General features: G+C 41.4%; 1 protein-coding gene across 3 annotated transcripts in view; it reads right to left on the reverse strand.

Moving 5' to 3' along the window:
* LOC102572691 (BEN domain-containing protein 5) overlaps window positions 1-22,141 on the reverse strand; it is a 1,452,508-nt gene that overhangs the window by 640,045 nt on the left and 790,322 nt on the right. For all 3 annotated transcript variants that reach the window (XR_009462307.1, XM_059727817.1, XM_059727816.1), the window contains exon 6: window positions 5,250-5,289. Coding sequence is in view for 2 of the 3 variants with exons in the window: in XM_059727817.1 (XP_059583800.1) it covers window positions 5,250-5,289 (40 nt within the window). In the remaining variant the exon portion in view is untranslated. The remainder of the gene's footprint in view (window positions 1-5,249; window positions 5,290-22,141) is intronic.

Genomic DNA, 22,141 nt, shown 5'->3' on the forward strand with positions numbered 1-22,141 from the left:
CCTCTGTGCAACTAAGCCCATTTAAACCAGCTGAAGGTGCAGCCCTAAAGCCCAAACCAACTATAAAGTGCTCTTCAGGGAATGCTTTTAGACAAATTCAGAGGTAAGGAAAAGGAACTTGAAGTTGCTAGCTTCCTTATCCTCCGCCCCCAACCAATATGTATTCTACTTGGACTTAAATTCTGGATCTGGTGCAATATACTGCCATGAAGCCTTGTTAGTATAACTTACCTGCCCAGGGGCAAGAAGACAGAAGTGCAGCAAGAACTCGAATTAATTTAACTTTTGCTTTCCCTCAGCTAAGCTCCCTTACTTATTGCCAGTGAATGAGTTACTTCAAGGCAGCACAGTTGCATTGAGTGTAAAGGATTCTAGCTGGTTATCACAATATGCATCATCTTGGTTTGGGCATTGCTAGAGACCCGCCACACCATGGACTCTCTCTCATCTGAAGAACAGCCTGTCTCAGCTTTTCAGCAATGAAAGGAACCTTCCTTCGCCGCTACCCAGGGGACTCTGAAATGGGATCCACGGGCATAACCCTACGCGTCTCATCCGACATTTGATTTCTGTACATTAGCACTGTCAGGTTTTCAGTATCAACATCTCCTCCATCCTCATTCTTTCCAGAACGTGTTCAGTTCACACCTTGGACTAGCGACCTATTACGTTTCATTCTGACAATTCAGACAAAGCCATTTTTAAGTAAGATTCACCTGAGACCAATAAATACACTTAGTTTTACGCTCTTACAGCTTGACTCCCCCTAACATCCACCTGTCTTGGGGCTCTTACCCCATTACTAGGGAGACAAAGACACTCAGAGCTTTCTCTCGCGACTACCCTCTCCTCCACTCTCCCACCTTCTCTTGCCACCTTCCTTCCCCCACCCCTCACAGCGATGTCGATATGACCTGCCCTGCGCATTCCTGGGTCGGCACCTCCCCGTCTCTTGCCCCATCCGTGCTCACTCCCCATTGCTCCATGCAAACACACAAGCACGCTCACCCACCTACCTTCATCCCATGGTCAGAGCTAATGGGCTTCCAGGTGTTGCTGTGATGAGGCCCCAGGCCGAGGCAGCGGAAGTCAGGTAACTGCTGGGTGCAGGCACAGGCAATGCTGCTTACTCGGGGTGGAAACGGAGCAGTCAGGTCACTTGCTGCCACAATACATGAGTCTCAATCCAGCCGGACCCATGGGCGGGGGGGTAGGGGAGAGCAGCAGCAGGAGTCCAAAGGGAGGGAGCTCCTGGGAGCCAAGGCAGGTGACAAAACCAGGGAGCAAACTGGAAGCAGCAACTGAGTACAGTTGATGGAAGACGTGGTACAGAGGAACCAGCTAACTTCCCAGACTTATGTGCTTGTTTTCTTTTCTTTTTGTCTGAGATTCTGCTGCAGCTGCCCGGGTGAAGAGAGCCCTGGCCCAGCACGTATGCCCGGGATCGGACTGATGCTCATGACTGTGGCTGAGCCTTGACTCTGGAGAGTGGGCCAGAGAGGAGAAAAGAAGGACTGAGATTGCACAAAGACCGAGTGACACTGGGCACGTCTACATGAGAAACTAACTGTGCAGTAGCTGAAAAACAAACAGTGCTAATATGCTACCATGCGATATTATTAGGCCAATGCACTAGTGTCACTTAAACAGCAATCGTCAGCGCTACCACGCAGTAACTCTAATTACCATGCATTTATTTAGCACTTGATTATACAAGTACTAAATAAATGCGGAGTAACCACTGCGCAGCAGCATCTTGTGTAGACGCGCCCACTGAGAGTAGTTGAGAGATGCTGGCATAGGCCGGGTTGGGGGTGAAGGTCTGGCTCTGAGCTCAGTTGGGAAGCGCCTGCTGAGACGGATAAGCAGCAACACAGACTGGCTTGGAAAATGTGAGCCTGTGACAGGCTATGCTACACCTGAAGCCTGTAGCTCTGAATAGCGGGCCCAGAGATACTGAGCTAGACTAACAGTGGACAGGGCCAGTGTGGACCCCTGTCCAGACAAAGACTAATTGCCTGGGAGCTTGTTCCACTGTCCCTAGTCAGTATATTCCATCAGGTTACGGCAGGTGAGACCACTGATGGTGTCAAGTCTGCAGTTGGAGCGAGGCAACTAGTGGAGGAAGGCCTAGAGGGTTAGCACAAGACTCTGCGCTCAGGCAAGAGTACACTGCCCTTGAAACCAATTCTGGGGGCAGAATAGCCCATCTCTCAGTCACGGCCAGGGACAGAAGCTGGTTTGCCAAGGGCTCCGCTGTTTTGTTTCATCACGCCTGTTCATCCTATTATAGAGAAACATCCTGCACATTGCTCATTGTTTGAAGGCCATCTGGAGTAACGCAAGTGCAAAAGGACAACGGCTGGCAAACCCAACATGTAGGTGCAGAACAACGCAGCCAATTACAGTGTCACCAACTATGAAGATTGGGCATTACTTAAGACTCAGCATTTCATCTCTGATGAACCATGTTCAAATGGCGACCCCTGTGAGTACCACATCTGTCATGACATAATGGAAAGGTTTCAGCAGTTTCACCAACTGCTATCTGATGTTTCACCGATGTCAAGGATGCATTAAGACCTATTAATGGCATGCTGTTGTCTTGCAGCCACACCCATTAGCCGTTTTGCTGACTCTTAAGAGAATTCCCCATTGCTGATATTTGAGGTGGGTGCAGCTGGGCCTGTGCTGAATGTGGTTACTTGCAGGCACAGACCGGGGCAAAAGCAGTCTGGATTATCTTAGAAACTGCTTAATTCTGCAACGATCCTTGAGTGGGAAAACCGCGAAGCCCTTCAGAAAGAACTGTAGTTATGAGCCACAAGGGTTCTTCATCAAGTCAATGACTAAAAATCGAGATAGCAGTTTGTGAGGTCCTACAGGAAAGATCCTGTTATCTCATGACAAATATGCAGCATGCAAGGATCATCAAAGGTGGTTTTTATGAAGTAGCATCAAACCCTGTTTTGTCCATCCTTGCAATAAAGCTGTGCCCAAGCACTGCACTCACTGTTGACACCCGCTCTCAGCCCTACAGGACTTTCCTATCAGAAGCAAAGCTAACTGAATGACTTCCACTGAGCTAGAAGTTACCTACCTTTATGCAAGATGGAAAATGAAGAACCATTTTCAGTTGTCATTTCCCAGGCAAACCGCCCAGCCCTGATCCCGATCACCAACATTTCTCATTGGTCATAAACTCGACTGAAATGTTTTAAAAATAGCAAGGCCCAAATAATTCCCCAGGCTGATTGTTTGCAAACCTGTGCACTTCAAATAGACTCCCAAATCTGCTGGCTGGGATTTCTGGAAAATCTTAGGAGGAACCAAGTGCCCTCAGGCCCTTTGATCTCTGTGTCACATTTTATCTCTAGACTTTTAAATAAGTGTAGCCTAATCCATGCTGAGGATACTTAGGCTTTTGAAAAATGAAACCAAATTTACTGAAGAGTCAAACTGAAGGTATCCAACTATACGATTCAAGATTTTGTAAAAAATGTATAAAGCTAATTATTGTGGATTTCTGGCTAAGTATCAAGATGCAAAAATACATCCCTCATAATAAAATGTATGGCATGGAAGGGTATTTTTTTGTTTGTTTGTTTTTGGTGGGTTTTTTATGCACTGCAATCAGCAGAAACAGTTTTATTATTTGGCTGTACTGGTCCTTCCAATTAATTGTTATGTAGATTTAGTGGACTGCTGTATAAAACTGAAAGATCTGAAGTGATAGCTACTTACTGTAATCACATCTGTGCACAAACTCAACTTAATCAACCCTTTTATTGCTCCCTGGAATGTTACATCAAAAATTACAACGGGAAAGGTATCATAAATACAATTTATACAAATGCCTACAATTCAGTAATTCCTTTTCCAAACCCTTTTTTCTCCTATTCAAAAAAAAAAAAGACTGTGGACATAGATATCTTTACCCACAATCTGAGTGTTTATTCTGATTATGACCTTCAGGGATTTTTTTTTTTCTTCTTCTTCTCATTTTTTCCCTTTAGAAGTAGGGGGAACTGAAGATAGAAAATATGAAAAATGTGTCAGGTTTGCCCTTGAAGTTGTAGTCAGAATGGTGACAATAGCTGTATCTCACTGTATTGTTGCTTTTATCAGCAAGTGCCCTAAGCATACATTAACATAATTGCAAACTGTATGAAAAGTGAACATGTGAAAATGTGATGCAAGTGCCAGTAGCCTCCAACATCTGTCCCAACAAAGTATTCCTCCTTCTCCTTTTTTTTTTTAATTATTATTTTAACAAGGTTAGTGAAGGAGAAACCATGTCACAGATGATATCTACATTTACAATGTCAGAGTAATTATTGACGCAAAACTGTTAGCCATGCAAAGCGCGTGTCACATTTGTGTCGACGCCGTGTAACACCTGTTCACTTTGCTAACACATTATTCCCAGTTAAAGCCAGGCAAAAAGGTGTATATACAGCTGTGGGACTGACTCCTACTGGGAACTAAAGGTAGGGTGGTGCTTCCTGGTTGCTAGTGGGCAGCAGACCTTTAGGGGAACAAATAAAAAGAGATTGAGCCAAAAGCCAAATAACAATCAATGAAAAAGTACTCAGCCCGAAGACAGTATAGGAAAAAGCCCTTCTGCTCCTGTGATCTACATTTTGTCACCTTTAAAACGCACCACCCCAAAGCTCCAAAACGGTTCTCCCGACTCAATCAAATGCATTGCGGGATGTTTCTTTTATGGAAAAATGGGAAAAGACATTGCTGCGAAGGCTGTTTTGCAAACATTTTCGTTCTGCTTAGAAACGTCCTGACTCGCTTTGCTTCAAGGTGCTTCAGATTGAATCTGTACGTTCCCTCTCTTCCCTCCAACAGTTCGCCGCCGCCGCCTCCTTACATCCCTTAAATGTCTAGGTTTACCACTGAAGAGAGTTAAACTTGCATTTCTGTGATACTTGAACACACATTGTGAATTCTAGGGCTTCTGCCCTGCAGACATACCGCTAACTGTAACCCCAGGAGGCTTAAAGAAATATCAGCACTCAAATTCATAGAGTAAAGGTCTGAAGAGGCAGCTCTGTGAACGGATAACTGCCCGGGGCTTTGCCAAGCACAATATAGCTGTCACTTGTTATTATGTTAAAGATTTTCTGGGGAACAGTGTTTTTCATTTTGCATGTCAGAGACAGGGGGGAAAAAAAACACATTTAGACAACCATCTCTTTAAGACGAGAGAAAAGATCTGAGCCCTGTAGCTTACTCACCGGGGTTGGTTATAGTCAGGAGGTCAAGCCGCCGTTGTTGCTGAAAAACAAATTATAAAAGGAATTGTTAAAAGGGGACTAATTTTAGTGGGTCAGCGTAGACCTGCAAAGTAAGCATTTTGACATTTACAGCAGAATTAATTACAAGATACAGGGTTCATGGCAACTCTTTTGGATGGGAGCCATATGTATTTTATGAATAAGGAAAGAAATCAAGCTTAGCCCTTTTGATGTGCCTTTTATTTGCATTTCTGAAGTGTTAGCCATGAGGTTTTTTTGGATAAAGTCCAAATATGTGTGTCCTTGCATGCTTTTAACTACCTGATTTAAAGCTAAGAAAATCACAGGAAAAGCGCATTTTCTGGGAAGAGGAAGGAAACAAGATGTGCAAGTCTTTTCTTGACTCCTGGCTAGGGCTTGAGCAATCCAATCATTATATTGTTTCAGGCTGAGATTTTCAAAGCTACCTGCAGGAATTTGGATGCCTCCTTTGCTTTCAGTTTAACAGGACCTTGGCATCCATACCACCCTATCTGGCCTTGAAAATCTCAGTTGTCGTATCTGTTAAATGGGTTTGGAAGACTATGGGGTATAAAAATCGTGATTTTATGAACAACAAAAGTGCAAAGTACAGCATTTGTCACAGGACAGATTCAAAATTGATGAAAGGGAGGACTTTTTCACAACTAGCCTGTGGAACACATTGCCACAAGGTATCAGTGAGCCCAAAAACTTTGCGGGATTCAACACCAAACTAGATATTTGTACGAACAGCAAGCATACCCCAAAGTTTAATGGGAAAGATGAAAGGAGAGTTTTGGAAGCAATATTTTCATGCTTGCAGACAAAAGGCAACCTTTAATGTGTGTGTGAAGAATTTACCCCTTGGAAAGAGGTTATACCATGACCGTCTCTTGTAGGGTTTCTATACCTTCCTCTGGTACACGTGGTGCTTACCACTATGTACGACAGGGGACTAGCCTAGGTGGATCATCAGTCTGATCTAGCATGGGAATTCATATGACATTATCACCCTTCCCAACTTCTCTATGGGCTACATTTCTTTCCTAGAGGGCTTTCCTCCGTGGCTGAGGCTCATCAAGTTTATTCATCTCATCTCACGAGGGAGTTTTATCGTCTTCTATTTTTCTTTGTGTTTTCTAATAGTTGCCATCTCTCTAAACTCTCTGCCCAACAGTTATATGTGTAGCTGGCACTGCAGAATACACTATCCTATTTAATTTCTCTTTCCTAATCCGCTCACTAATGTCTGTGTTACTTTCATTTATTGTCAGGCCTATTGATCCTTTTCTAATCTAATTCTCATCATCACACTCTCTCTATTCTTTCGCTGACAGTTGAAAGTCCTTGAGGAAGAAGCAGTGTCTCAGTGATCCCTACAGTGGATATTCTTCTCTAGAATGTCTTACTGATTAAAGATCGGCCTGTCGTAGAGCCCCATGTGCAGTCTCTATGCAGTCAACACGCCACCAGTCTATTGCAAGGAGGTCCAAATGCTGCATTCTGTATGCTTGTCTGCCAAAGCAGGCCTTTGGGTCTCTGGACAAACAATTTATGTACAGATCACGTGTCTGACATCCTTTTTGGCAGCAGTGACACTCCAGTTCAAATGCCTAGGCCCTGAAATTAGCATCAACTCCCCATCAGGCTCCCCCAGTGGTTCTGTACATTTTTCAGAGTCCCACGAAGCTGTAAACTTTCTGATTTAGGAAAACAGGACTGGACGATCCCCTGACGATCCCCTGACAACCACTTACCCATGGAATTCCCCAAAATCACCACTTCAGCTCCAAAACCAACTTCAAGGTTTACCCTGCAACATGCCACAGGTAAAATCAATGCCCCGCCACTCCAATGGCAGTGATTTATGTTTTAATAGTACACACAATAAGTGTAATACCCAACTGACTTGGCACAAGGTTCTAAAACAGCTTTGGTCTTTCCTTGGGTGGGACAAGAAATATACTGATCTAAACATATATATATATACACACACACACCCACACACACACACACACCCACACACACACACATATATATATGCACATAGGTGGTTTTATATATATATAAAAACTATATGCATTTCCATGCCTCAATTTGCTTGCTCTTTGTAAGAGATCTTAGGGCTGAGGTCAGTGTCCTCTGGGCATATTCAGTGTCCTTCAGTAGCTCTTGGATCATCCTCTGAACCATGGATTCCTTCTGGTTCATCTTACTTTTGCCAACTATGGTTAGTCCTACAGCTGAATTTGCCTCCCACTATGAAAGTTTATCCATCTCATTCCTTTTCCTCACCAAACTTCTTCTGCTTGTCTCAATGGCCAATTACAGACAGTCAAAAAGCCCCAGGCCGAATTGAGTTAATCTTCACAGGTTAATCTCAGCTGCCTAGATTGAACCGATAAGCAAGTGAACAGACATTCACTTTTGATTCCGGAAATGCAGCCACATGCCTGCAATAGCCGAGGCCAGAAGCCAGGGTCCACTAGAGCATGCCTTTCTGCTCAGCTAGAGCAGCCAGCTTCAGCCAAAGCTAGCCCACCCACTCGGGGGAGGAGCGGGGGGAGAGATGCAAAGCATCCTGGGATGCTGGAGGACTGGGAGTTGACTTGAATCTGGAGGGGATCTGGGACAGAAGTTGAATAAACCTCTTTAACCTAAATCAGTTAAGTCTGATACTACATCCATCCAGGTTTATCTTAAACTGGTTATGACCATTTTGAAAGCGGTTTATCTGCACTGCACTTCTGTTGTGTTATAGATTTGAACTGGTTTCTGATCACTTACATTGGTTTATGTATAATTTCTGTCCCTAGCCAAAGAGTCTGAAATTTGTTTCCCATGACACTTAACTTCTTTGTTTTGGCTGTAGTGATCATCCATTTCGCAAACACCAGCCCCCTGCAGAGGTGTTTGTCTAAACAGCTCTCCAAAGCCTCAGGTAACCTGGTGTCCCTATGTCAGTAGAGTACATGATTATTCTAATATACTGGTCTGCGTTCAAAGGGACATTGAGCAACCATTGTCAGTAAGGTTGGATTCTGTATTCACACTGGAGGCATTCCATGGCATTATTAAACTGTTAACTATGAAAACTGTTGTATCAACCAGAATCATAAGCTGTACACAGACTGAATCCCTATTTCATTGTAACATCCACTATTGTGCCCATCTTGCCCCAACCCTAATAAATACTACCCATTACTTTCGCTTTGCTGGCTACCAGCATGCTCCAAGGGAAAAGGGAGACAGTAGTCAGTTTGGACAAGCTTTCCATCTAGTGGACCTTTTCTGCTAATGGTGTCTCTAGAAACACAGACCCATCCGTGCAGCTGTCCCTAAGTCCTAATTTGCAATGGATCATGTTAACTTGTATATAGTTAACATAACTCATTAATACATACAATAAACACTGATAACAAGTTATAAATCATATTATAACACATGGAAGGCAAATTGTTAATAAATTAAGTATTAATTCATTTAATAAACATTAATCTATTAAACATCAAGTATTAATTATACTATAGTGAAGCGGCTGAAAAGACCTGGTTAGTGATCCCGTCTACTTCTCTGGAAATGTGTGGAATGGTCCTTGCTCTGTAGTCATAAATATCTTGTGTTTGAATATGTATCGGTATGGTGCTACCATAATGGAGTTGGAAGACTATTTCACAGTTAAAATCCATCATCACTTTTCCTGCTATGGAATCTAAATCCTCCTCCAGGCTGTTTCCTCGGGTGTCTTTTACTCAACTCCCTCATTGAGCAACCTTTCTCTTTCTTGATATTGATGCTCTTTCAGATGTTTGCTGACTGTTTCATTTAATTTGCACCTCAATTAACTCAGGGTGAGATGAGAAACTACAAAGAAGAAATTATTTTTGTTTAAATTAACTAATTAATTTAAATGTAGATGATCTGCTACATACTTTCCCATGCTTCTCCTCTGCTCACAGAAAACATGGCCATCCTCCTGCACCAATGTGAGAAGCAGAACACTTGCTTTGACTCTTTCTTATCTTCTGATTTGCAAAAAACAAGCTAGATACAAGAGTGTGCCATGAAATTGGTGGTGCATCATTTCTGTAGCAACTGAGGAACTTCTTTTTATATAGAACATAACCTAATTATATCCTACTTTGAATGGATCCACACTTCAATGACCAGAACCTTAGCTATGCCAAGGATATACTCACTGCAGCAGAAGAGAAGAAAAAGTGTCAGCTTTGTGTTCATGCAATCCTGGCCAAGCACATGCCAAAAAGCCCTAAAACTCTGTCTTTTCCTGTCTTTCCTGCCACCAAATGTGCCTGCCTAAGCAGGAAATACAGGTGGTATAAACCCAATCATGCATCTCTTCACCCCCTGAGGTGCTCTTTGCTAGATGGACCCCTCAGGCTTCCTTCATGGTAGTGTTTCAGCTGTTTGGGTTGCTCACTGACTTGCAGGAACACTTCTAGAGGGAATACACACCTTCCATGACCACCTAATTGGCAGCTAAAGTCCCAAGTCCTGGGCCAAGAAAAGCACAATAGTCAAGAAGAGAATAGCAAGCACAGCAACTGGATTCTCCCCGCTTAATGGCTGCCTGAGCACTCTGGGGATAGCATGCTTAAGTAGGCAGGTACTACTGACTCTAGCTGCCACTCTCACAGTCCGCTGGCTCTCAAAGCCACAATGTAACCTCAGTGACCTTATGAGGGCTTTGTCCCCCTAAACATATGGCACCTTACCCAGACTCTCCTCTTGACTGCTTCCCTCTGATTTTTATTTGACATGAATGGGAGCCTCTCTCCATTCTCTCCAACTACTCTGCACTTCCGAAAGAGTGAAGTGAAATCAGGTGCGCTCTTCTTTATTCTGAAAGCTTTGCAGAAACATGTTGCTAATTTTGCCCCATCCTTTATCATTCTGTGAATGACAACCTGATTCTGCAAACCCAGGGGATGGCCAAATTGAAAAAAGTGAATAATCCTGTCCAAACCAATGTGTCTAATCAGAGGCTTATGCAGGGGTGAATCCAGCAATGGGGTTTAGTGGTGCAGTTACACCCCCCTTTCATTCCTGGTTTTGTGCCAAGTTACTGGCACTGGCAGTAGCATTTCTATTCAGGCAACAGTAGCATTTCTATTCAGGCAGGAGTGAGGGAGTTGCTTGACTTCACAGTTCATTGTAATCAACCCGATTCCTTCTAAACTCTTCATTCCACAGTTGTTAACATCCCTCTGTTTTTTGTAATGGTCTTGATGTTCCACTAATCAGGCTATCCTTTCTTCTGCAGTGCTGCTCTCTGTTAGCTGCTCCTGGCAATGTAGCTCCTATTTCACAGATTCTAAATCCAGCTCAAAACATTAACTCAGATTGTGGAAATAGCTGTCAGTGAAGCTCAACAAGGCTAAATTTTGTTTTACGAATCTGAAAAAGATGTATATTTAATTCTAATGACTACAGGAATAAAGAAACAATATCGTTTGATGATTTTTGCCTAGTCTGTTGTGTTTTATACATCAAATATGATATAACAAATGAATATACATTCCAACAGAGTTAATTTTTTGCTTTGATCTTAAACTGAATAATATAGTCCTAAGCCCCAAGTATATTAGCAAAGCTTCTAGCTTCTTTTTACCGGGAAAAAAAATGTGTTGTGTTATATGTGATGATAAACCACACACACCATCTGCAGCCCCTTTTCAAAATCCTAGATCCACTCATAGGCATATAATTGAGTTTGCAGGACTGAGGCCTAAAATTTCTGTAGCTTTTTTAATAATCTTATGAACAGCAATCTTAATGCGTTTGTAAATGCTTTCATTATATTATATCCGTGGAACTCAAAGTGCAGACAAATCATAAAGATTAAATTCAGAACACAAAACCCAGATAATCTGAGTTTGATAGCAGGCGTTGCTTGAAGGGCACAACCTTGCCACTAACAGGATGGAACCAGAGATGACGATCTCCTTTTGGTTCAAGTACAAGGGGCATTTCTTTGATATGTCATAAGCACAGAACAGTGGATATGTTTAAAAAAAGCCCAACAACAACAACCACCCGTTGCCCAAAACAAAATGCCACCTAAAATAAAGGCTGCACTGTTTACATACCACTTCCTGGCAATTCTTAACCACGGTTACTTAATGTACTACTGACAACCACTCAGACAATAAAGTAAAAAGAGAGGTATAAAAACATAGAAAAAAATGGAATGAACAGACTAATTACCAATACCAATTACACTTAATACCAGTAGAGGACCAGAGCCTATGATACATGTAATGAAATACCTTGTAAAGCCAACATTTAGATATTGCATGTCCAAGCAGATACAGAGATAAAATGTTAGGTATATTATACTTTTACTTGATATGACACTGAATGAAGATCAATATTGAAGGTCAGGTGGCTTTCTCTAAAGCTGCTTTTGTTCTACTAGGAACAGTGACACAAAATAGCATGCTGTCAACCAGAGATGGGCTAAGATAGCGGTTATCTGTATCATGATGCCACCAAACATAGAATTTAGATTTCTTATTATCTGAAAACTGACAGAGTGAGGAACCTACCACCTACGAAGATGGTGGAAATGTCAGAAACTGGTCAGAAATAAACTTAAAAAAATATCCATGACTGACTGTGAAATTTTGAAGTGGTTTCCATTTAGCAGGGATTGCAATGGATGCATTTTGGGGATACAGTCAAACGCACATAATATCTTTCCTCTATATCACACACTGTCTATTATCATAATTTTCATTGTCAGTGAATTATGTATTCCATACATAATAATGCCAAAAAAAATCCTCTGGTTACTGTAACTCTGCACATTGTCACACATCGCTTAATGTCAACAATTTAAGCAATCTCCACTGGGTAAATTTACCACTTAACTCTACAATCATTGAATGACATTCCAAGATCAAATCAGTTAGTGGACAATTATTGGCAAAGTAATTTGCCTTGTTGAAGAAATATACATCAGTATATATAACTACTAGAAGATATGCTTTTCTATTGTTGTAAGAGAGGTTTGTCTGATATTTGCTCAGCACCTGGGAATTTAAAGAACCGCCAGAGCCCGAAGACGGCTTGTCTCCGGCTTAATACTACACGTACAATTTACCTCACAGTTAAATTGTATGGGGTTTGTGAGCTCTTATCACATACCGTCATTTTTTGGGTGGGCTTGTAAAACTCTTGGAATTTTTTTTTTTAATGGGTCAAAGAAGTGGGGAAGTTCAGACATGGTGCCTGCCACTCAGGGTATATCAACCTCAGTGGGGAGGAGGAAGAGGTATGCAGTGATATTGTTTCTTCTTGCAATTAATGGGCATTTAATTTTAACATGCTATATGTTTTATCGACTTTAGTTAATTCCTTATGTTAGATATTTAAATAAGCAACATGATTGTATTGACATAGACTCACCAAAATACACAAAAGGAGCAGAGGATAGATTCTAGCACTTCTGCCTTTAAAGTCTTGATGCCACCAGTCATGAAGTGATCGGAAGAGGAGTAAATGTGTTGTGTGGACAGCCCGAGCAAAATGCACATTCAGAAGTCAGGTAAGTCCTGCCGCCATCTTGTAAACTGCCTGTTCGTTACATACTGCCACCGGGCATGTAACTCCCGTTATTGTCGATTCTATTTAATATCACAGGGGTTTTTGCTAGGCCTGAGCATGCAGCATTATCACAGTTGGATTATTCTCTGAATTTATTTTTAAAATAGTTTTCTATAACTGACAAAGACTTTTGGAAAGTCCAGGCTAAAGACTGGCTCAGGGCAAATCCAAGTTTGGAAGAGCTCTCTATAGAAAGCAGAACTGTGCCCAGAGAAGTTAAAGAGCATCAAGAAGAAAAGAGTGCGACTGCTTCCACCTTGCTGTGACAATGGTCGCTTCAGCTTCACAAAGGAGTGTGTTTCTCTGCTTGTATATTCCTTCCATTCGTAGCGTAACACTTACCTATGAAGACAGAACTTGGATTAAAATAGTGACCCCACCAAATGTAGGAATATAAATCCTGTTAGAGTGGATAATCTGATTATTTAAGAGGGTGGGTTTTTCACATTATAATGCCAAGCAATAATCTTTTCTTCCCATCCATCCTGAAATCACAAGCTTTTGTTCACATAATGAAGTAAGATTTCACACCTTCTCCTTCCTCCATTATTAGCTGCAAATGTTTCATTGTATCATGATAAAATGAACCAGTCTCCTTGTTGACACTTGACTGGGATCTTAAGAAATTGCATCTGCTGGAGCTAACTACGCAGAATCAATTATTGATAATATAGGTGTGTGGGAACACTTAGAAAGTGGTCTGGGATATGTTATCACTCAAGCTAAGAGCTATAATGAGCATTTTAAACCATTTTAACAGTGGCCTCTGCAGACACTTGATCTTTGTAATATTTGGTAATTTCATTCGGGTTTAGAATCAAAACCAAGTCCGACCGATAAAAGACAGCACTGATCCATTAAGTTATTTTAATCATCTTTCCATTTCACAGGTTCTTCCATTTGTTCTTAATACCTGACACCTTCATATAACTTTCACAAAAGCTAAGTACAGGAGATAAAGATACTTTTTTATTCTTTACAACCTTTACCAAACAATTGACTAGAACATTTTTTTTTCCCCCTGGAAAGTATTCATCTCAAGGACACGGCAATTAGGCGCATACAGATTAAGATTCTTCCTTGCTTCTTGTGACACTGTAATATTTGAAACCTGTGTAGAAGAACTGCTAATTTATTGAAAGTGGAGGAAAAATTGGAAAGAGCGTTTAAATCCTTGCCAGGCCTCTCTGAGGTACTTAGCAGCATTATAGTACAGTATCTTAGTTCTTCTACAGAGAAATTGAAGTGAGAAGTAATAAGAAATTTAGACAGGGAAGGAAAATTAGTAGGATGCTGTCACTAGGTCCTATAGGCAAGAAGAACTGGGCTAAGTTGCATGACAGCATGACTTTCACGGCATCGGGTGAAGTGAGCTCAAGTTCACAAAAGTTTATGATCTCGATATACCTTATTTAGCTAGTTTAAGGTGTATATCTACCCTGCCACGCTGCATGGCTGTCATGATTGGGATGTTAAATACTGATTTAAAGAGTTACTATTTGTGACAACCACAAGTTTTATTGGTCCTACAAAATTCAAGAACGCAACATATTCTTGAGTGCCATCTACTGGTACCTCATCTATATTTTATATTAGAATTCATCTGATTTACATATATACATGGAGCACTCTTGTAACATGGACTATCTGAGGCTCTATTGCCCCATTCACAATAAAAACCATGTTATAGCACAGATACTCCTAACCATGATAGAAAGTATACTGGTAGTCACAGAAACGCGAACAAATTCTTACTGCCAGTGGTTATCATCCTACAACTGACAGCATATAGACTGACTGCTGTGTCCAAACAGAGCCAGTCAAGCAGACCAACTACACGGTATATGATTCAGGATCAGGCCTTATACTAAGCATGGGCTAAGCCACATAAGACCAAACTCCATATAGAACACATTGGGAAATGCATTGGTCAGTGCAGAGAAATAAAACACTTAGAGAACTTGGGGCTGATCCACTCCACATCTATAAAAAGACGACCCTTCTCATTGACTGTCATGGGAGGTGAACCATGACACTTTCAGAGAACCATTAAAGTTGCAAAGGGGGAAAATTTCCATCTGCTGAGCATCCCCTGCTGATGCAGGGCTGTGTCTTCTAGTGCATTTTCTAGTGTTGCAACAGAGATTGTTTTAAATATTCCCAGTTATAAGATCGGGATTCCAAGGAGGTTTTCAAAACACCTCTTTCCATGGTTCAAACACTGAATTGTCAGGAGGTTTCCATAGCTTTCAGCTTGCATTTTCCCTTGTATGGTTTGCTCACTATTCCTGGGCCTAACTCTTTATACTTTTTTTAGCTAAATAACTCTTCCCTCCACTGGTGCTTACACCTTTCAGAAGTGGCAAGGTTATTAAGAGAATACTGTAGCCATCCTTCCGCTTGCCTATCATTCGATAACTTTGTAAAATATTTCTTCAGAGATCAATTTCTCCGAACCCTGATCTTTTGATGCTGTGTCTTGAGTTCCTTCCAAATTGTCAGGTTTCTCACTTGGTTTGAATGTTTCCTGTCTAACAAGTGTCAACATTTCCTGTACTTATTTACTTAGAAAGTATCCATGTCAAGGGAAGTCATTAAATATTCACTGACACCTTTCAAAAAATCAAAAGTTTTCTCTTAGCATAATTCTGTTCATCTCCAGTGCAAATGGATTCAGTGGGTCTCTTCCCTAGCATGGGTTGCTAATTACTATTGGTACCTACTGTCATGACCAGAGATTGAATAATTTACTAGATTAGCCCTAGGAATTCCTGAATATTCGTCCAGCTCTGCCATTGATTTCTATGGCCCTTAGCACATAACCTAATGTTTCCATGCCCCGGTATCTCCATCTGTAAAAGAGTGATCATTATGGAGAGCCTTTCTTACTTGCACTGTGATTTAAAGGTATGTAGTGCTATATAAAGTAAATATGTATTATTAGCTAAAAAGCAGCCTTGTTTCCAAAGAGTTGACCCAATACAGTGCAAAATATTCCTTCCTAGAGCCATAATTGTGCCAAGCAAGCCTGATTACGTTGTTGAACTGAACCTAGGAGCGTGCATTCACAGGCCCTAGTTTCATATGATCCATCTGATCAGTGCACAGCTGAAAATGTGCAGTGAGCCAAAGGGAACTGATGGATTATCTAATGTCACCATCCATCTACAATATTCTTCAAGGAAGGCCAATGCAAACTTCTGAAGGAGTGGCTACTGGCTGGATAGTTCCAGAAATGGACTGCTCTACCTTCTTCTCAAAAAGTCTTAGGCCCCTAAAAGAGTCAGAAGAAGAGGTAAGTTAGGCCTATTTAGGCCCCCAAACTGCCGGCCATTACATACAGGCTTTTATTAAGCATATGGCTATCCTCCTGAAGTCTATAGCTCTCCTCGTGTGTTTCAAATTAAGCACTTGTGTCAACGTTTGTGGGATGGGGGCCTCAGTTGGGTCCTCAGATTTCTATGCAAAACTTTAAAAGGTTTGTTTTGGTAACAACCCACTGTGCTCCTTTTTCATGGTTTGGGGTTTTATTCTACAAATTACACAGCCACAGCTATAATCCTGTGCTTGTGACATCAATTACTTAATGCCTATAGAGATTATTGTAATGCCACAAACAGAGGATTATGGCTTGAAGTGAGTAATAAGCAGTGGGAGCTAATAAACTCTCTCTCTCTTTAAATTTTATTTATTTGAAAGAAAGAGTAAACAGGAAAGGAGGGGGAAAGCCCAAGCAGGACCACACAGAGTGCTGTTAACAACAGGAATCTATACACGGCATGGATCACTTCTTTGGTATTTCAGAGCCATTCTTTAGCTCTGAGCCTGCCTCTGATATTAAGCATTACTAAATAAAAGGCAAGGCATTGAAACAGAAAAAGGTATAGATTAGTGAAAGCAATTATGAACTTTGAGAGTCCACCATTTGTCGGGGGAGGTAAGCAACACTGTTCAATGAATGTTTAATTAGAAACAAAGCATATCTACCTATGGCAGTAATAGGATATTGACTAACTAGCAGTTGTTTATGGGCCATTATAGATAACAGACAAAAAGTCTCGTTTTAACGTGTTTAAACATAGACAGTTTTAGAATATAGCATGCGCCTACACACAGGTTGGGATCTTACGCTTCAGGCGCTCACCCAAGGCCAAGTCACTGCTCCTCCTGACTATTTACACCAAGAACTCCACCCTGTAAGTAGACTAGCTCCAGCATGACTATATGAAGCACATCTACCGAATCCCAGCCAATAGCCAGAGCAGTGCCCTGGGCTGGAGGTGATGAAGGTTGAAGCCCCTGATCTTTATCTGGAACAGCAGAGACTTAAACTGTGGTCTCTCAAGGTTGTTGCCTTTATAGCTGGCCATGGCGAGTTGTGCTGGCTCCCAATCTTTAGTTTTGACTACACTTTCTTGCCAACCCTCATGATTTTTGGTCACGTTCTTAAAGTCTGTGCTTTGGAAATGTGAGCAACTTAGCTCTATTACTTAGCTCTAGCACTTTGATCTATATTTATATCAATACATATAGATAAAAGAAAGAGCTATGTCTTTCACACCCGAAGCGTAGACTTTAAGAACTACCGTCAAAAATCATGAGAGTTGGCAATACTTTGATTAGATTTTCTACCTTAGTCTTAAATGGGCATGTAGATTCCTGGGGGAAAAGAAACTTGTTTCAATGAATCAAAAGGAAACAGTTGGACAGAATATTCAGGGTATAAACAGATTTTTTAGTTATTTTTTTTAAGTTAGAAAATGTCCTGATAGATAGAGTCTTTCTTTTATAAAATGTTAATGAAAAATTATTTCCATTTTATGAACAACTTTGAATTTCCAATTACTTGGACTGGGGTCTGGATTTAAATTCTGATCTGGCCCAATGCTGCTCTGAAAAACAAAGCCCCACATTATAAAGTTAACAGAATCCAGTTTCTGATACATCTGAGCCCAGTCAAAAGATAGACACTGTTAATGAACGCTTAAGAAACTGGGGTCATGTGGTATCCTACCAAAAAATATAACAATAAAAATGTAAGGAAAAAATATGTACCACAAATGTGGAATAATATCTAAGTAGAAATTTTCCCAAGAACAAGAATATTGAGATTGAAGAATATCACTGGCAGTTAAGACAATAAACACTCCCCTACATATATGCTGGTTCTGGTCAGGCAAAGGTGACCACACAATCTCTGCACTTGTGCTATTTAAAAGAAAATTTCACTTTCAAAGAAAGAAAGAATGAAAGAGAAAGAAAGAAAAAGAGAGAAAGAAAGGAAAGAAAAAGAAAAAGAAAAAGAAAGAAAGAGCAAGCCGGCCATATTCCTTTCCTGTAAGCAAGAGGGCAGTCAGTACAATCACTCCAAGCCTTATCCCAGTAATTTACTGTATAAAAATTATCAATAGAATCAGGCTACCTCTGGGGGGAGACAGCCATATGCTGTTTCCATGGTTTAATATAGGGACATTAACATTCTTTCTTTACATAATTTTAGTATCTAGTCACTCTGTGGAAAGCTCCTCTTCTATTGTACGCAAGTTAAGACAATGTGATCAAAACAACAGTGAAAAGTTAAATGGGAATCTAGTATGCATGGGCAAATATAAAGACTTATATTCTGCTGCTGTGGTCTCATCTCATTTCAAGCTTCCCATTTTGTCCTGCTTCCCTTTTACAGTCCACAGAAGTGGGTTAATTTTCCTGCTACTCAATACAAAAGAGTTTTTGAAAGCCAAGGTTGCTCTTTGTCAAATTCATTTAACATACCATTTTGAATGTTCTAATTATCACTCTTGCAAGAAAAACCCGGCATACTTCATTGCTGCGGGTGAGGGCAGAGTCTGGAGAAGTGCAGGTTATCCAGGAGGTAACAGAGGTTGCAAAGGGAATCTTCCCTCCATCCCCAGACCGACTGGCTTTTCTTATTCAGAACATTTTGAAGCAACTTACTGGTTGTGCTCTATTATCTAAATCCAAATCATCATTTTTTTGAAAATGCACTGCATTGCAGCCCACAGAACGATGGCAACATACAGCATCCAGGATCTGAGCTGCACTGGTTGAAGTTATTGAAAAAACTCTGAGTAACTTTAAAAAGGTAGGATCATCAGTGCTATTAAGTACTCAGCAGACAAGGTTCCTTGGGTGAATTTGATAACTTTTATTAGACCAACCCAAATAGTTGGAGAATATGGGTTGGTCTAATAAAAGATATCAAATTCACCCAAGGAACCTTGTCTGCCTATGTCCTTAGACCAACACAGCTACAACCTACAACCCTGCATTAAGTACTCGGGTAATTCTTCCAACCCAACGGTGCAGATTTGTGTTTGTACAGCACTTAGCACTGAGCCATCTGATCCATCGCTGGCTATCCTAGGCACTTCCACAATAGAAACAATAAATAAAAGTGAATGCTGGGAGACAGGTAATGTTACTCCTGTTACTAATGTGGAACAAAGGGAAGTGATAAGTGACCTGCTTAAAGTACTGCGCAAGTCCTTGGGAGACATGGGACTAGAACTCAGGAGTCCCTGTCTCCAGCACTTTGCTCAACATAAAAAGCTCTCTAAAAGTCCAAAGCAATACCAACACTGATGTTACTATAAACATATCAGCAGCCTGTTTTGTTCTAGCAGTTAAAGACAAATGTTTGTGCTGAACGGTTCAGAAGGATGAGGTGGTCTGCAATTGCTAGCTTGCAATAACAGAACAACTTCTCATCAGCAAAGCCATATGACATCTTCTCTCGCCAGAGCAGACCCACGTTGTGGAATATCCTATGGAAAGCTACAATGCATCAGTAATGATTCAAATGACAAAGGATGAGACTTGTGAAATCCCTTCTCTTTCTGCAGTGGTCTTTGACTAGATCCCAGGTTCCCTCACCAACTCTTCTGCTCGGAGATATATGCCAGCTGAAAAGCTCGGCAAAGGCATTTTGGTGGGAGAAGGGAAGCAGAGAACAGCAAATGTGCAAGACCAAAATACTACATTTAGGACACGATCATCAAATACAAAAGAAAACAAAAGAAGGGATGACTTGAGAGGCTGAAGTATTGCAGAAAAGGGCTTGAATGTTACTGTGGATCACTAACTGAATGTGAGTGAACAATGGGGGTGGTGGACCTAATAGTGCACTGGGTTATTTTTGAAGACGTCCAAAAGATCCTATGCGTACATAGATATTCTACAGAAAACTCTTCATTTTCAGATAACCCTCTGTCCTTTGTAATTGGGGTATGTAATTATACTGCATGTTTAAAAAAACACACTCAACATTTTAAACAGTAGTCATAGGGTCATAGAACCAAAGGGCTGGAAGGGACCTCGAAAGATCATCGAGTCCAAACCCAATGCTCTGGGCAGGAATACTGCAGAGATCAAATGATCCCAGCAAGGTGTCTGTCCAGTCTCCTCTTGAAGTCTTCCAAGGTTGGGGACTGACCCACCTCCTTGGGAAGTCTACTACAGATTCTGGTCACCCTTCCCGTAAAGAAGTTCTTCCTTACATCCAACCTGAAACCATCCTCTAACAGTTTATGGCCATTGCTCCCTGTCCCCCTGTGGGGTGCCCTAGTGAGCAGTTTTTCTCCCAGCTCCTGATATTCACCCCTTACATATTTATAGATGGCCACCAAGTCCCCCCTCAGTTCTCTCTTCACTAGGCTGAACTGTTCCAGATCCCTTAGTCTTTCCTCATACGGTTTGTCCTCCAGGCCCTTAATCATTCTTGTGGCCCTTCTCTGGACCCCTTCAAGATTTTCCATGTCTTTTTTGGCGCACAGCACCCAGAACTAGACACAGTCATCCACCTGGGGCTCACCAGCTCTGAGTAGAGAGGAAGTATCACTTCCTTAGCCCCACTTGTGATGCATCGGCCAATGAATCCCAGTTGCTATTAGCTCTGTTGACTATAGTGTTGCACTGGAGACTCATGTTCATCCTGTGATCAAGCATAACCCCGAGGTCCCCTTCAGTCATCGTGCTGGCCAGGACATCTCCTCCTAACCTGTATTCATGCTGCTGGTTACTTCTCCCGAGATGAAGCGCTCTGTATTTATCCCTATTGAACTGCATCCGGGTTCCACTCCGCCCACCTTTCCAGTTTGTCCAGGTCCACTTGGATCCACATCCTATCTCGTTGCATAGCTGCTTTTCCCCATAACTTAGTATCATCCATAAACTTGGCCAGTGTGCTTTCCACATCCTCAACTAAATCACTGATAAAAAAGTTGAAAAGCATGGGGCCAAGAACCGAACTCTGTGGGATAACACTGGCCTCCTCCCACCAAGATGATAGAGACCTGTCCACTAACTCTCTCTGGGTTTGACCCCTAAGCCACTTCCCAACCCACCTGACCATGGACTCTGCCAGCCCACAGTCCTCCAGTTTTTGTTATAAAAGCATCATGAGAGACTATATCGAAGGCCTGTTTAAAATCCAAGTATAAGACATCAACCGCATCTCCCACATCTAAGCAATTCGTTACCTGATCATAGAAGGAGATGAGTTTGGTCAGACACAACCTGCCCACAACAAAACCATGTTGGCTATCCTTCAACATCATGCCTTCTGAAAATAACATGTTAATAATATAACAACGCATCCATTTTAGATGGGACGCATTGTTCTGAGAGCTGGGCTCTGTTCATGTTTCAGTAATACAGCAGTAATATTGCTACTGTAGCAATATTTAGAGAGTTCGGTGAAAAATATATCGGAAGCTTAATATAGCTGGTGTAGAGCCATTTCTACGCCAACCCCCCTATTGCTTTCGGCATAAGCTGACAGAGAGTGAAATAGCTGGGTATCATTTAGTGAGCACTGAATATTTAGATAAATAGTACTGAAAAGCTATTTTCTATTAAAATATGTGTCCAATTCAGGAAAGCACTTATACACGTGCTTAATATTAACCATGTGCTTTGCAAGCATGTATGTTAGCACCCTTCCTCCATGGAAAGGTTATCCCGGATCAAGGCTTCCATAGTAGTTATATTGTATAATACAATATACAATATATAACTGCATAGTGGTGCCACTTTTAACATTATCATTAGAATAGTGGACTAAAAGCAAGAGTCTATTTTACAGTTTTCTACAGTAACAAGAGCCAAGGGTCAGTGAAGCAAATGTCCAGTATTAACCAAACTACAGACTTGGCTGAACTGAACCCTGCTTTAGAGAGCCAATTTGAACACAGTTTGAAGGGCCAGCTGCCATATCTGTTGGT

The sequence above is a fragment of the Alligator mississippiensis genome, chromosome 5 (genome assembly GCF_030867095.1).
Source record: "Alligator mississippiensis isolate rAllMis1 chromosome 5, rAllMis1, whole genome shotgun sequence".
Classification (NCBI taxonomy): Eukaryota; Metazoa; Chordata; order Crocodylia; family Alligatoridae; genus Alligator; species Alligator mississippiensis.